Source organism: Acomys russatus, chromosome 11 (genome assembly GCF_903995435.1).
Source record: "Acomys russatus chromosome 11, mAcoRus1.1, whole genome shotgun sequence".
NCBI classification, from domain to species: Eukaryota; Metazoa; Chordata; class Mammalia; order Rodentia; family Muridae; genus Acomys; species Acomys russatus.
Genome location: NC_067147.1, coordinates 20,501,713 through 20,518,758, shown reverse-complemented (window position 1 = coordinate 20,518,758; position 17,046 = coordinate 20,501,713). Strand labels below are relative to the sequence as shown.

At 40.6% G+C, this 17,046-nt stretch overlaps 1 protein-coding gene across 6 annotated transcripts in view; it reads left to right on the top strand.

Moving 5' to 3' along the window:
• The window catches only part of Rims1 (regulating synaptic membrane exocytosis 1), a 479,929-nt gene that overhangs the window by 255,921 nt on the left and 206,962 nt on the right, over window positions 1-17,046 (top strand). For all 6 annotated transcript variants that reach the window (XM_051152982.1, XM_051152985.1, XM_051152984.1 and 3 more), the window contains 2 exons: window positions 3,577-3,917; window positions 7,605-8,443. In XM_051152982.1, coding sequence (XP_051008939.1) covers window positions 3,577-3,917; window positions 7,605-8,443 — 1,180 coding nt within the window. The remainder of the gene's footprint in view (window positions 1-3,576; window positions 3,918-7,604; window positions 8,444-17,046) is intronic.

Below are 17,046 nucleotides of genomic sequence, written 5' to 3'. Positions count from 1 at the left end.
TCCTTAAGGCCTGGGCTGTTAGTGATTTGCAGGTATTTTAAATTGCATATAAAATTAAACCAAAATGCTCTTGGTGAGTAAGTGAAATTGAAAGTGTTCTTTTCATTAAAAAGAAACACTCTAAATTATATTTTTATCATTAGTTTACCCATATTAATGTGTAAACATTCTCAAAGGGAGAAAATAAATGTATGAAAATAGAACAGTAAGACAGCAACAGATTTGGAAAATATATCCCCATTCCCAGAGAAACAAAAACCAAGAAAGAATCACTCATTCCCATCTATTAATATTCCATCATTCATCATTTCCTACTATATGATTTATTTTTTTCAATATAGTGAAATGTTGGCTTCATAATGTATCCCCAATTTCTTCCTGATTTAATTCTTCACAGAAAGAAGGGAGGCATGTAAAGAATTCAGCAATGTAAAGAAAATTCAGCAACTTTTGTTCAGATTTTCAAAAGGGTAGGGTGATATTTTTAAGTACCATATTAAAGCAAATGGCAAAAATACAAAAATACATATCTTAAGTCTACAAGCATTTTTTGACTACAATAAATAATCCAACTAGATTTTTATAAGCGAAATGTTTCTATTAACATAGTATTTTCAGACCTTATTGTTGTGAAATAACTCAGTAATGAATACATGTAAGAATGTTATGAGATGCAATACTTCGGGCCTGATGTGCTTTGGCCTCCTCGAACTGTCAGCAGCTGTGATTTCCTGAAGGAGACATGCACACGGTTGTGCCCCTCTGTCATGGAAGAGAGTGCATCAGGAGGGCCTACCACTACACCAAAGACTGATAGACATTTTATGGGTGGTAGGGGTGAATTCACAAGACCCTGCCCCACCTGCAAGGTTTCCTAGGTATAGTTGACAGTTACTGAGAGAGGAAAGCATTCCCTTCCGGGTTGGAGTTGCCCTTAGGTTGAGCATGTTCCTTTAGGTAACCCTTCACCCGCCTCCTGTAAGTAACCTCAATTACACATGTTCCATTAGCTAGCCTGGCATGGAATTCTTTCTTTATTTTGCCACTGGTGGCTCGTGTGGGGTATTCTCTCGCCAGAAAGAGTTCACATATCTGTGATCACTTCATGACATTGCAAATGTAATGACTTTTCCACACCTGAACATCTTTATAATTCTACTGGGCATGTAGTTTTATCTATGAGATTCGTTATCTGTGCAGTAAGAAGTTTTGAAAGTTGTGTTATTTAGGTAAATTTCATCAGAAGCCATGTTACATCACAAAGATCTCTCATTCCACTTTGTACTTGATTGCTAAACATCTGGACTAAGCTAACTATTACACAGGCATTGCTTATATTAGACTTGCTTGAAACACATCCCAAGACACTGAATCAGGACATGGTATGATTTTTAAAAGTAGGTGTGTGTGTGTGTGTGTGTGTGTGTGTGTGTGTGTGTGTGTGTGTGTGTGTGTTAAAGGTTTTGGTTTGAGATAGGAAAGTCTTATGATCTCCTATAAGAAGAGATCTGGTACAGATGTCTCGGCAAACCACATTTTTATTATTTATAAGGCCAGACAAATTTAATTAATAACTGCAATTCAAAATGAAAATCTTAACTGCATGTAAATGTGTTGTGACCTAGAATCTGGATCACTTTGTACATGGATGTCATGTTTCATATGAAATATATGACTTTTTTTTTGTTTTAATCTTATATATTTCTATGTATCTAATACATATAAGTAATATCTTTTTATATTAAAATATATTATATGAATAATGTATGTAACCAAAATCAGAGATTGAGAACTACTGTCATATTAAAAACATCATAGAATTATGTATGAAACAGTATTTTAAAATTATTATCTAAAGTATGGATATTACTTGTCCAGCAATTATGACTTGCTTATCATTGAAAATTACTTTAAATGGATTATAAAACTTAATTTAAGTACATATTTTATTGTTCAGTGTATTCAAAATCTGAACTCCTCCCAAATCTGTCCATTGCTTTTTATTGACCAATTTTTAATGCTTAAATATAAAAGAATGAACAAAATTATAATAGTATTTCCAGAAATTATTCAGATATCCAATGAAAATTATGCTTTCTCCCTATTTCTGTCAGCATTGCTACTTTCCTTTGTGCCATTTTATTTAACTTAAGGTCATTTTGAAAACCGCAATAATGGTAAATATTTATATTCTGTGTTTTTAAAGGACGTGAATTTTTTTCTCTAAACAGGGCTTTGAGATGTTTTATTTGGGAAAAAAAGTGGCCCATTCTTAATCATTGGCAGTGAATTCCTTATTATATGTCTAAGATACCCTGATCTAGAATTTACTTAGTTCGTGTAAAGTGAGAAAATTTTCTATTAGTTTTCTTGAACCACCTGATATCAGGTCTTATAGGTGTCAGCTAAGAGGGCAATAAGCTTAGGCATACCCCTCCCCCATTCTGAGAGTCAGACAGAGGCCAGTCAGAAATTGTCTTAGAGTCCTGGTCTTTCCCTATGTCCTTTTTAATGTTATTCTTAATTTGCTTGTAGAATCCGGGCTTCAGGGCAACTTTAATTATGTGGATTAAGTAGATGAGGATACAGGGTCCCATAAATAGTTTCACTTTGGCTTCTGTTTTAAATCAAAATTACAGTGTATTCTAACTATTTTGGTATGGGCTTATACAACGAATTGTTCACCTAGTTTTATGTCACATATTCAGAGGGAAGGCTCCTTCCTAAGAATGCCATCATCTATCTTTGTCTTAGTTCTAGTCATTGCTCATATTCTTCATTATTTTTAATTAGGACTGGTTGGCATTACTATATTAATTTTAAATGTCATTAAGAGTAGCAAATTACATGCTTATCTTAATTGGTATTTCATTATTTATCAACATGTATGTTACTGAATCTTCTAAAATGGTTTTCTTAAGAAATTTTACATTTTGTTGTCACTTATTAATAAATCCAACCTCAGATGCCTTGCTTTAGTAAATACATACATGAAAAATCATACCATGTGTACCATAAAATAAGCTTGAGGATAATGAGCTGCTGAGAACAAAAGAGGAAATATACACGTTGGCCTTTCCTTTCCTTTTGCTCTGGACCTTTATTTATGTGCATAACTTTCATGAATGGCTTGAATAATAGATGGTGCGGAGGAGACAGCCGTCTATACAGTCCTTTGAGATACCAAAGTTGATGCATGGAAATATTGATTTTAGAGCTCTTTACAACAATTTCTGATCAATTATCTGCCTCACCTAGAGCACTTAAGCTAACAGATGTTTTAATGAAGCATCAGAGTCAATTATACAAAATATGACAGAGATATTGTAAAATGAAATTCAGAATCATTAAATTAATGATAAGTGCGAAAATTCTGCTTGCTCAGAGACATTCCTTAAGGCCAGACAGTGATATATTTGACTGCGAGTTGCCTAAAAATATTTCCATAAGAAACATTTCGAAGGTACACATAAAGATGAAGATGTTATTTTCATACAATAAATTTTACTATACTAAAATGAAGTATTTTTTAAACAATGGAGAAAGTTTATACTGCTCTTTCTCTTCTCTAAACAGGTTATGTGGGTATGCAATTTATGTCGAAAGCAACAAGAGATCTTAACGAAGTCGGGAGCATGGTTTTTTGGAAGTGGCCCTCAGCAGCCCAGTCAAGATGGCACTCTGAGCGACACAGGTACAGGTGCTGGATCTGAGGTGCCAAGAGAAAAGAAAGCAAGGCTCCAAGAGCGATCAAGGTCTCAGACGCCCTTGAGTACAGCAGCTGTCTCTTCCCAGGACACTGCTTCCCCTGGTGCACCACTGGACAGGAGCAAAGGGGCTGAGCCCTCACAGCAAGCTTTGGGACCGGAACAGAAGCAGGCGTCATCAAGGTCGAGAAGCGAGCCACCGAGGGAAAGGTAACAATCCAGGAACACCTTCAACAAAGGCTGAGGGCTTGCTGTGCTGTCGAGAGCCCAGCATCTACTTGGAGGAGTATGTGGAAGTATTGTACTTCTTAGGGCCCGTATTCAAGGCAGCAACTGGCCTGAGATTTTTTTTGTCAGCTTCTAAAAGATGTCATTTCATAAGAGATCTGTGTTCGGACACTTGACTTTCATATCTTGCATAGACTCCATGAAAGTTAAGTCAATTGTTTGAGTTACAAACTTCCAACTTTGAGCTGAGAAAAGCCCCTTAAAACACTGTGTATTTGTAGAATGAGCACTTTGGTGAAAAATGTGGTCTTCAAGAATACGATGCAGAACCTTGACCTACTGAAAGGCAGGGTAGGACATCAGAGCCTCCATTTTTGAGTTCGTTTCTTTTAAGCTGCACTCTGAAAGCAATGAGAAATTATCACGTGAAGTGAAAGATGGTATTGTGGCTATCTGTAGGCATGTGGCCGTTCAGTTTGGTGTCTTTTCTAAAGGGTGCCATGGGTTAGAGTCCAAGTAGTAGAGGAAGAGTAGATAGGAGGTAACTGGCAAGGTAGTAAGGAAAAGAGTTAACTTTCATTGATTTTATCCTAGGCATAGTGGAAAGCCACCAAAGGTGTAAGCAGGGGATAATATGATCAGATAACATACATCAAATATTTTAATCACCCATTCATTTATTTGAGTTGATGCTGTCCACTAGAAGAGAGAGATATCAAAGGCGATTTGTGAGTGTTTTCACAAGGCTCCTCATATGTGAGGCCTGACTGATGGGACCTGGTCTAAGTTTGATTGCTCTTGTTTGTGTAATTCTTATTTATGTCATGAGGTAAGGGATCATCTCCATCCATGGTGACATCAAAGGAAAGAGGGGCTGGATTACAGTCCTGATTCTGCCATGATAGGCAGTGACAACACACTTTGCAAGGGCATGCCAGGTAGTAAAGGGAACCTCAAGGTCCCCTGACAACATGTGGTGCCTACCTAAGTGAATATGACTGTGATTTCAGCCAGTACTCATCAGTCTCTATAATTAAACTCAGCGGCAGGAACCAGAAGGTGCAGAGATGATGAGGACATAACCCTTTTCTCACACTATGGGGAAACAATATGCCAGGGAAGACAGACACCTAGGCAACTGGTCAGAATACCGATTGATTGATCAATGCAAGAAAACACATATAGTATTTTGGGAGCTCTAGAAACAATAGATACAGCTTTTGAACTAAGCGTTGTAAGATTCCCAGATGGTAGAGAGGAGACAGGCAAGAGTTGGAGAGAGCATGAGTATGTGAAGAATTGTGTTGAGAGAGGATAGGAAGGGTATCAGAAGTACTGTAGAGACAACAGAATGGAGCTCACCTGATGGCAAGATGTTGTGTGTTAGGAAACAAAAAATATTAAAGATGCAATTTGGGAGTGAGCAGAAGATGGTAGCTTTAAGCATGATAAAGATGATAGAGCTGTAAAGTTGGTGTTGTTGTTGTTGTTGTTTAAAAAAGGAAAAAAAAACAAGTTTGGCTTATGGTGAAAACCTACATAAAATGCCAAGTAGTTCAGAGGCATGCTGACGCTTTCAAAGCAGCATGATCACTGTTAGAAGCAGTGGCCTATAAATAGAAGATGGAGACTTGGGTGGAGGAGGGGCAGGTGTCACTGTGGACTTGGGCAGCCTTGGAGAAGCAAGATCCAAAAGGATAGTGGTTTGCTTCCATTCCTGAAGATTTATTCATTTATTTATTTTTTTGGCCATATATTGAGCATTGATCTGGACTAGGGTAAACAGAACAATTAAAGGCAGAAATGAGAAAAAGTATCATTAGTTGGGCCCTAAAACCAGAATGGAGAATCTCACCATTTACGTAAAACTCAGTCTTCCTTAAAGCACCTTCAGGGATGGGATTCCTGTAAAGTGTCTAGGGACTCTACTTGGTAAGCAATAATTACAGCACCACCAGAAAAGTAAACTGATTCGATATAAGCTTCTAGCAAGTGCAACTAAGCATTAAAACCCAATGAAATATTTGCATATAATATAGTCCTGGCATCTTAGAAAACTGTAATAACTGTATTACTAATTGTAGAGCCCTTCTAGTGCACAATTGCAAGCCCACACTTTCAGGCCCATGTCCTCTTCATTTTGAAGTGATGCCGTGATATAGATACATCAAATAGAACTTGCCACTTGTTCCCTTTCTGTCTTCAATAATCTCTCTCTCTCTCTCTCTCTCTCTCTCTCTCTCTCTCTCTCTCTCTCTCTCTCTCTCTCTCTCTCTCTCTCTCTCTCTCTCTCTCCCTCCTTCCCTCCCTCCTAGCCTATCCCACCATGTATCTGAGCAACTACACTTCACTAATCCACAATAGAAACTACAAATTCTTCCTCCCTATTTTGTACACACACACACACACACACACACACACACACACACACACACACACACACAAACGTAAGTAAATATTGCTGCCCCTAAAGAAGATTCCCCATGGTCTTTAGAATTCCAAAGCAAGCCTGGAGTTGTCTCCATTTTCACTGCACATTAGAGTAAGTCCAGAAGGCTTGGCCAAGGCAAAAATATTTTTCAGAAACTTCTGTTTATAATCTCAGGGACTTTCCAGGCCAGGGGTGTCATATGGAGAACCACTGAAGGGGGCACTGAAACATATACTTTTACAGGATTCAAAAACCTGCAAACCCTTTCCCTTTATCTGTGCCTTGGAAACGCATATAAAGAAAGAAAAAAGCAACCTAGTTTCTTTTTTGGGGCTCTATTTGGAAACAAAGTGGAATGAAAGAAGAGTGAGAATAAACAGCAGCTTTAAAAGTTGCATTATGTTGGCCAGGTGCTTTGATCCCAGAACTGGGGAGGCAGAGGCAGGCAGATCGCTGTGAGTTGGAGGCCAGACTGGTCTACAAAGTGAGTCCGGGACAGCCAAGACTAACACAGAGAAACCCTGTCTTAAAAAACAAAACAAAACAACAACAACAATGTTGCATTATGTCCAGTGATAGAGTGCCTGCCTGGCGTGCACAAAGCCTTGGCTTTCAGTCTCAGGACTGTAACAAATAAATAAACAATCACATACATATCAGTATTTCTATCAATGTTACTTGGGAAAGTTAAAATCAATTTCTGATTCCGGCTTGGGTGCACATTAAGTCAGGATGAGTCTGCTCTATCAGAGTTGCTACTAGATTTGATTTCTGAAAGGAGCACACACACAATTCTAAACGTCTCATTGATAATCAAGAATTGTACAGATGCAATATTCATGTGTGAAATATACATATGTGGAAAACGCATTTGATCTCGTAGTGAAGTATGCTTATCTTTAGATCTTACATTATTAGTGTCCGTATTATTTCTGCCTGAAACACTTTAAGTCACAAGGGAATGTAAGTGTAAGATGTGCCTATCGAATTAATATTGTTTTTAAATTTATATACAAACTTTTTAAAGTGAAATTAAGTTTTTGATTCTACTGTAACGCAAAGCACATTTAAATCTTAGTCACTACATAAATTTAACTTGGTTCTTTACTTCAAATTTTATTTTGACATGGGATTCTAAGCAATTATATGAAATAATCGATTTAGCTCTTGAATCCTGAGACAAGAATGGTTCTGGGAGTGCTGTTTAAATTTGATCAACTGTTCCTTGTGCATCACAGGAAGAAGGGCCCTGGGCTTTCGGAACAGAATGGCAAGGCAGGCCTGAAGAGCGAGCGCAAACGCGTGCCCAAGTCAGCGGGGCAACCCGGGGAAGGGACCTTGGAAGAGCGGGAGAGGAAGGAAAGGCGGGAAACCCGAAGGTTGGAGAAGGGGCGCTCCCAGGATTACCCGGACCGGCCTGAGAAACGAGAGGATGGTAGGGTGGCAGAGCATGAGAAGCAGAGGAAAGAGGAGGAGTACCAGACCAGGTACCGCAGCGACCCGAACCTGGCTCGCTACCCCGTGAAGCCGCAGCCTGAGGAGCAGCAGATGCGCATGCACGCCCGGGTGTCCCGCGCGAGGCACGAGCGGCGCCACAGCGACGTGGCGCTCCCTCACACCGAGGCTGCCGCCGCGCCGGCCGAGGCCACGGCGGGCAAGCGCGCGCCGGCCACCGCCAGAGCCTCTCCGCCAGAGTCCCCCCGCGCGCGCGCGCCCGCCGCCCAGCCTCCCGCCGAGCACGGCCCGCCGGCGCCACGACCAGCCCCCGGCCCCGCAGAGCCACCGGAGCCGCGCGCCCCCGAGCCGCTCCGTAAGCAGGGCCGCCTGGACCCGGGCTCGGCGGTGCTCCTGCGCAAGGCCAAGCGCGAAAAGGCGGAAAGCATGTTGCGGAACGACTCGCTGAGCTCTGACCAGTCGGAGTCTGTGCGGCCGTCCCCGCCCAAGCCTCACCGGTCCAAGCGGGGAGGCAAGAGGCGACAAATGTCAGTGAGCAGCTCGGAGGAGGAGGGCGTGTCCACGCCAGAGTACACTAGCTGTGAGGACGTGGAGCTGGAGAGCGAGAGCGTGAGCGAGAAAGGTGAGCGGGACTCAGAGGTGGAGATGCGCGCGTATGCTTGCCTCGGAGATGCTGGGCTGGGGTACCACTGTGCCAGGCGCACCTGTGCCTGAGAGATGTGCCAGGATGCCCTCCGCGGAGATGCTGCGCTCCTAGATCCCTGTGTACCCAAGGCACATGCGCCTTCATCTCCTCTTCAGACAGGTCTGTGAGCCTGCACCTAGAGGTGCTTGGCCCAGGGTGGACGGATGCCCACTGGCTTTTAAGGTCCACGTGCTGAGGTCACAGATGCAGGTGAAGGTGTTTGTGTTCCATGCTCGGGGGGGGGGGGGGCACCTAGAGCACTCTCTGGTAGAAATGCAGGCTGTGGAAGGTTGTACTTTTGTATGCATTTAACACAATCCCACAGCCAGCTCCTGTTTTGAGTGACAAGAGTTTCTTGCTGATTTTGCTTCCTGTCATTCCGGGAAGTAAGTCTTGAAGTTAATATTTTGGGATGCATTTCTGGGGAAATAATGTATTTTCTAGAAAACTGAACTGTGTGTGTAAAGAAGTATTTACACCGTAAACAAACGACTATATATTATATATACATATATATGTATATATATTAAAATGTTCTTTTTACATATTCTATTCCTAAAGGTAACATCTCTTGAATTTCTAATGAACCCTTCTTGAAATTTGTGACTAGATTCTCAATAATATCATTTAGGGGGTTACATATTTATGTGTAGCATAGTAACATGTAAAGCATGAAGTTCATATTCCAAAGTAACCGAGACAGTATGGTAGGCTTTTCTCTCTAAATAGCTATTTTACAGTCTTATAGTCATGTATAACTCTTTAGCCTTAAATTAACTGAAGTTAAATAACGTACCAGTTACTTCCTTAATCTCACCAGGCACATTTCAAGAGCTCAAAAAAAAAAAAAAAAAAAAATCTATTAAAAAGTGCTGGTCTAGCAAATGCTTGGATTGAAAATTAAAATTGCATGTTTCTCTTTCGGGTGGGCGGATATTAACATTTGATGCTGTTCATTCATATAAAGCTGACTGCAGTCCTAACTTTGGTGGTGACTATCTTCCTTTTGATAGTGCTGGGTTCCCGTGGGTTTGTTAATGTATTTGTGTTTGGGTAGGGACATTCTTTTAGGTTTTTTTCCCTCCCTTCCTTTATAACTTCTAGATGCAAACTATATTACCTACTAAATAAATAGATTTTCATTTAAAATATGTTCTTTTTTTCATCATCCAGCTACAAACCTCTTGTGCCTGGATCCTCTACATGCTTGGCACCTCTCAGTGTCCACGCAGTGTGGAGCTCTATACTGCATACACTACCTCCTTGTACTGGATTTCTTTCTTTTAGCTTGCATTCACATGACATCCCTTTGTAAGCTGCATGCTGACGACAGGCTTTTACAGTCAGTTGATGAATAGACTGTAGTAACTGCAGTTGATTTTTTTTTTCCCCTGAAGGAGTATAGTCAGTGTCAACTACATAAATGCATGCATTTGACTGGGGTATGGATAACTATTGGTTGGGGGAGTGAGTATACGTGCATATTTTCCTTAAAGAAAAGAACCACGCCAAATATTAACCAGTTTATGCTACACATCAGGATGGGTGTGGGCCCTGGTAATCACCCCCACATTATTTACGATAGCAGGAGATGATCTAAGGAAACCTGATTAGCTGCGTGGACTATAGGATGCAGGGCCTGGCATGGTGTGTGTGTGTGTGTGTGTGTGTGTGTGTGTGTGTGTGTGTGTGTGTGTGTAGTTCTTTACTTCTCCGGGCAGCCTGTGCTGGCACTTCAGGGACCTCTTAGGACAGACATAACTCCTATTCTGGGAAGTCAGGAGCATTATAAATCTGTACTCAATCTCATTTTCAAGGGAAATCTTTGAATTCCCCAGGATCAAAGTTCTCCTCTGATATTTTAATCCTAAATTAATCTTTACAAAATAAAGTATTAACTCTAGTATAAATAACCTTTTAATAATGTGATGTAGACATGTCCCTACTCAAAATATACTTGTAAGTGCTACCACATCCCACAATTCCTTAAGGGCTGTTTTGGCATCCATAACAATCTGAAGTACCCTGTGACCACACAAATGACTTAACCTTCATGTGTCTTCATTTTCTTATTGGCATGAGCATCCAACTTGTAAAGTTGTTGAATGAAAGATGATGCATATGTATCAGACCCAGATGTTAAATTAGCATTCCGCCCGTCTTGATTTTGCCTGTGATGTCAGCCCCACAGACATCTGTGTCAGGTTTTTTTCCCTTTCTTTTGTCACAACGACAAATACCCGAGAGAAGCAACTTGAAAAGAGGAAAGATGAAATTTGGCTCTCAGGTTCAGAGATGTCTTCTATGGTGGGCGGGCTCAATCTTTTGAGTCTGCAGTGGGCAAAACATTATGACTGAAGGGACATGCTGCAGAGCCTGCTCATCTCATGGTGGCAGAAAGCAGAGAGCAATAGGAAGGGATTAGCACCAAGGGACCTCTTTCCAGGGCATCTCTCCAGTGAGCTGTTTCCTCTAAGAAGAACCTACATACTGTAATAATTTCTGTCATATCTTAATAATAATGTTGAATAACAAATCAACCAGCACATTAGTTGCTGAGGCCCATTTCTCATAATCCACCACTTCCCCAAGGCTCATTCGGAGCCATGTCATATTTAGAACCAGGCTTTTAACATGTGAGCCTCAGAGGTATATGGTGGCTCATGTCTGTAATCTTAAAACCAAGACGCTGAAGCAGGAGAATTGCCACAGACATGATGCCAGCCTGAGCATGAGGTAAACTGTGACAGTATCTAAAGTTATAGTGACTGTGAGGTAATTACCTGTGTCTGAATGCACAGAAAAGGAAATCCAAGCTGTTTTATATGTCAGAGGCCCCAGTATGATAAACTGGGGAAGGGAGATCTCTATAGAGGTTTCTTGGGGAGCTGTGGATGCCATGGTATGCATGTCAGAGTCAGGGCAAGTATATGATCTAAAGGGGCAGTAGGAGACAAAGTTGCAGTTGATAGCATCTAGAGTATTGGCTTGTCCCATTTGTTAATTTCACAATTAAGGCAAACATTTAATACAAACTTTAGTATATTGTGACCACCTAATACATTGCCATATTTATCCACTGACATTATTGCTTCTGTATAACCAAACTCTGTTGTCCTTCTAGTTTTTAGCAAGTGTATGGTTCGCACATTCTATGGATAGACTAAAATTAATAATAGTATTTATTTCCTGTTCTCGTATGGAGTTTACATTCCTTTGAGAACATGAGCACTAAATAATTATAGTTGGCTGTGGTGACACATGACTGTTGTCTTGGCACTTGGGAGGTGGAGGCTGAAGGATTGTGAGTTGGAGGCTACCTAAGTCTATATAGAGAGTGCATGGCTCACCAATGCTGCCCAGTGAGACCCATTGTCACAAAAAACCAACCCAAACAAGGCTTGGGTATGTAGGTCACTGCCTGCCATGCTGGGTTGACCTGCAGCACTGTAATAATGATAAGTGTACAATATAATATATTTCAATCTCATTCTTTCCGCCCTAACCCTCTCCTACATCCCTCCCACCTATCTATCAACCCAAGTTCATGCTGCCACTCTATCTGTCTGTCTCTGTCTCTCCCTCTCCTTCTTTTCCCTCCATCTCTCAAAAATTAGTAATCAATGCAAACAAAATCAACAGAACAAAAACAACCCAAAAAGTAACACAAGAATCATGGAGTCCATTTTATGCCGGCCAACTACTCTAGGGCATACGGCCTACCCTGGAGTCTGGTTGACATATCCAGTGATACTCCATGGAGAAAACTAATTTTCTCTTCTCCAGAAGTTATCACAGGCAAATAGTTTCTTGGTTAGGGATGGGCCTTCACGTCCACTTCCGCTTTGCAATACTGGAATTTTGTCTGGCTGTGCATGCTCTCACAGTCACAGTCTCTGTGAGTGCGCATGCACATCAGCCCTGTTTTGTCTGGAAGATGTTCTTCCTTGCAGTCATCCACCACTTCCGGCTCAGAGAATTTTGTACTTTTTGTTCAGCCCGGTTCCCTGAGCCCTGGCTGAAGGGCTTCAATAGAGACAGCCCATTTTGATCAGAGTACTCCAAGGTATCTAAATGCTCAAGTGCTGCCAAATAGAAAAGTTATACAGCTCCTGGATATTAACCAACATAACTGTTTTTACACAGAAGAGAGGGGACAAATAGTAAACTTAATCTTGATTATTAGATGACTCTTAAATTTAAATGAAATGTGCAATATACATTTGTGAACCCAGGTCTATGGGTAAAGAGAGCCCAAGGTGCTGCCATCCTGAGAAAAGAAAGAATTAGAGCCAGTTTGGGGATGAAGAAAAACTACTACTTTGTTCCAAGGTATTGAGTCACTTATTCTAGCAAGGAAATTAATATAGAAGTCCTAAGTCAGGGCTTGGAGGAAGTCGCTTGATCTCATCTTCACATTGGTTGAACAATACTATGTAAATTCTTTAGTCCTTTGAAAGTGTGTCTGTGTGAGTGTGTGTGTGTGTGTGCACTTACTTTCCTGTTTTATTTATTTCTGTATGGTTTTTTAAAAGTGCACAACCAAGTTTTTTTTCTAATTTATTCTTTAATTTGCCTTATTAAGTTAAACATGGATGACATGCCCATAGGATGGTAACTGGACAGCTGGGAAAAAAATTGACATGAGCATTGACACCCAGGAATTTAACTTGTCTGTTTTCCGTTACTTTTTGTGTTACAAATGACACAGAAAAGGGGAAAGAGACCTGAGTTTGGCTTTGATGAGGGAATGATAATTACGATTCTTCCTTGTAACCTCTATCAGTGAGTGAAGAGGGATTTCAGGTGCAGGTTGCTTTGGTTAGAGGACAGAGAGAGAGACTGGAGAGGTCACTGAGAGAAAGTTTAAGGCATGAGAGATGGAGATCTACAATTGAGATATAATGGGCCTCAGCTGTTTGGTCATATGTGAAATGTAAATGTCTGGAAGAGATTGAAATACCATAGTCCTCTGTCTCTCTTTCCCTCTGCCTGTGTTTCTCTGTTGCTGTCTGTCTGTCTCTATCTCTATCTTTCTTTCTTGTGTAACATGATTCCTAATTTCTAATAATATTTATTAAATGTGTGAATTATAAAGAAAGCTATATTAATTTCAGATCTGCCAGATATATAAGTGACCAAAAAAACTTCTTTACTCTAAAAGAGGAGTGATGAATATAAATAAATTCTGTAAAAAGGAAACTCAATAAAAAGGAAAGAATTCAAATCTTTACATCTAGGATAATTATGTCCCATAATATTTCTTTCCAAATTAGGGTGCAGCTAGGAATATTAGTCATTTCGCAACATCTGATATAAGTTTCTGTTCTTGACTCAGAAAAACTAAATGAACATCTGCACTACATCCTTAAAAATAATCCCACAATATTTGCATGTGATATGTGATAACTGTATTGATATAGAACATCTTAAAAATAAGTAACGAACGGTCATTTGAAGGGGATATATTTGTGCTTCAGAGTCCATTCAGAAAAATATTTACTATTGAGGATTTCACTGTCACCTGTTTTTATCTCAGTCAGGTTTTCTTCAGAATCCTTGTAAAATGCAGAATCATACTGCAGTGTTCTGACCCATTTTACCCAGTGAATGAAAGCGTCCTTAGTTTTGGTTCAATTTAGCAGAATCACAAGATCTCAGTAGCAAAGGACATTCTCCTTTCACACCCTTCTGGAGGGAGAAGGGAGCGTGGGTGTGCAGAGCTTCCCAGTTACCTGCCCTTGAGGCCTCTTCCTTGTCCTACCTCGTCAAGCATAGAACACATCTTGTTTTTAGCACCAGCCTAAGGTTCTTAGAAGTGTTTATTGTCAGCCCCACTGTTTGTCCAGCTTGTCCATGGGCCAGTGTGGCTGTCTTGCTTCTAGCGGATTTATGAGACCAGGTCTGGGATTTGAACCTTGCTCTGGTTATTAGTCATGACCCTAGACTGGTGGAGTTGGGTCTGATTCTGTTCAAGGACCTTTACCTGAAGTTTTGTTTGCAACCTACAACCATGCACAGGATCCAGAGGTTCTATCTGTAGCTTTCTTTTTTTATGTCAGGCAGTGATGGGAGTTACCATATTAGAAATTCAAATATACCTTCTGTATTGTTCTCTGTATATCACGTGACAGCTCTGATTCCCTGCCAGTCTTGACTTGATGTTTGTTGCCACTGACCACGTTGTTTGCATGCCCTGCTTTATCAACTTCCTGCCTATTGGTTTGTTGTTCATTTGTTTTTTGTTTTTCCAAAGCAACTCTTACATTCCAACTGGCGTATACAAATTTATTTTGAGAAAAACAATGGTTGCCCTACACAAGATGAGATCATGATCGCATTGGTTCTCTAAGACTATACATAAGTACCGGTGGTGTAAACCATAGGCTTTTCTCACAGTTTTGGAGGCAAGAAGTCCAGGTGTAGGTACTGGTAGAGCCAGTTTCTTTGTGATGCCTAAAGGTAGAATCTTCTGGGTTATGCTTGGCTCTCTCTTTCTTGTGTTTTTATGTCATCTCTCCTCGGTGTGTATTTGTGCCTGCATTTCCTTTTTTTTTCCTAAGGACACACTAGTTTCACATGATAGTACTCCTCCACAATGGATGTCCCCATTTTATTTACTCCTCCTTAAAGACCCTCTAAGTTAGTGGCATTTACAGTCTCGGTAGGTGTGTGTGAAGAGTGACAGAACCTTGACAAAAAAGGTTAAGGTGAAGAGTTATTTTGCCTAAAGGTATCAACGGTTCCATTCAGTCTATAACCCTCAGGTCTGGTCTGTTGATTCTGGACCCAATTGAGAGAGAACTTGTTAGCACACATATGGAGCTGTGGCTGCTCAGTTACTGACAACCAGCAAGGGGTGGAGAAAGAAAGACACGAAGGATGAGGGTGGGTGACTGTTTCTATGACAGAATTTTTTTCTAAACTCCTATCTTCCATATTAGTCACTTGCTCATGGGATAGTGTCCCCCAAATTCAAGACAGGTCTTCTCCCTTAACTAATCCTCAGCAGATACCCTCAGAAGCACACCTGGTTGTCTAAGTGCTAAAGTCAGAGATGCCTCAATCCAGGTGACAACATTTGATTGATACTCAAACATATTTTCTTAAACCATAACAGTTTACCACTTGCCCCCAAATAATCCATGTCCATCTCATAATACCAAAGTAAAGTTAAATTATCTCCAACAGTTCCCATATTCTTTGTTTTTACTATTGATGATGATGATAGTGGTGGTGGTAGTGGTGGTGATGATGATGATAATGATGATGATGATGATGGTGATGTGATGATGGTGTGGGTGACGATGATGCAATATATATGTGTGTGTGTGTGTGTGTGTGTGTGTGTGTGTGTGTGTGTGTTTGTGTGTGTGTGTGTATCTGCCATGGCAAGCATGTGGAGGTCACAGCACAACTTTGGGGAATCACTTCTCTCCTTCTTCATTTATGTGGGTTCCAAGTATTGAACTCAGCCGACAACTTTATGTGGTAAGTCCCTTCACTATATGGTCCGTCTCACTAGCCTCAAGTCCTCATATTCTTACCAGTTCATACATTGCTCCAATGTTGAAATTCAAGTTCTCCACTCATAAGAAAGGCAAATGCGTGTGAGGCACTCTAAAACCCAAGAGAAGCTACATAGTGGCAGTGTCCAAAGGCAGGGAGTATGTGTTTCCAACCAAAAACAGAGTAATCATTTTCTGTTTGAGCCAGTGTTATAGTTTGGTTGTGAAATGTTTCCCCATAGACTCATACAGTTTCACACTTGGTCCTAAACAATAAAGCTTTTTTATGAGGTTATTGAACCTTTGGGACTGTGGACTTGCTATGAGAAGTAGATCATTGAGGGTGGCCTTCGAAGACTACAGTTGCTCTGGTTCTACCTTGAACTGTCTCTCTTTCCCTTCCACACCACATGAGAAGCTAGTGGTGTAAAAATCTTCCTGCCACAGACTGAGCTGCGACCAGTGCTGACTGACCCAATGAACCAAAATGGTTCTTTTCTTCTTTAAGTTACTTCTGCCAGGTATTTCATCACAGGGCTGTAAAAAAAAACTAACACTGTGAGACTTCTTCACTGTGACCAAATAGTGGACATAACCTTAGGATAGAACTCTTTATTGTGGTTCACAGTTTGAGAAGTTTTGGGTTACGGTTGGCATGATTTATTACTCTATACCAGAGGCAAGGGTGGACACTGAGGAGGTAGGAGCACATAGTAAAAGGTGCTTCATGGAAGGGGTGGAGGGGAGAATCAATTGATTGATCCACCAAAGGAGAGATCTGATAGTTTTTTCTAATTTTCCTTCTGTATTCATATTAAATCAATGGTATGACTCACCATACTCAGTACTTGTCAGTCTAAACAGGATCACAATCAAGGACAATTATCACAGTATCATGCTCAATTTTTTTCATTAATAAATCTCATGTTCATTTAGAAAAGCATGTGGCTGGGAAAAGAATTTAAAAAAACAACTCAAATTATGGTTGGGGAATAGAAGAAAGAGTGTAAAGATCCAGGTGTCCTCTAGAAC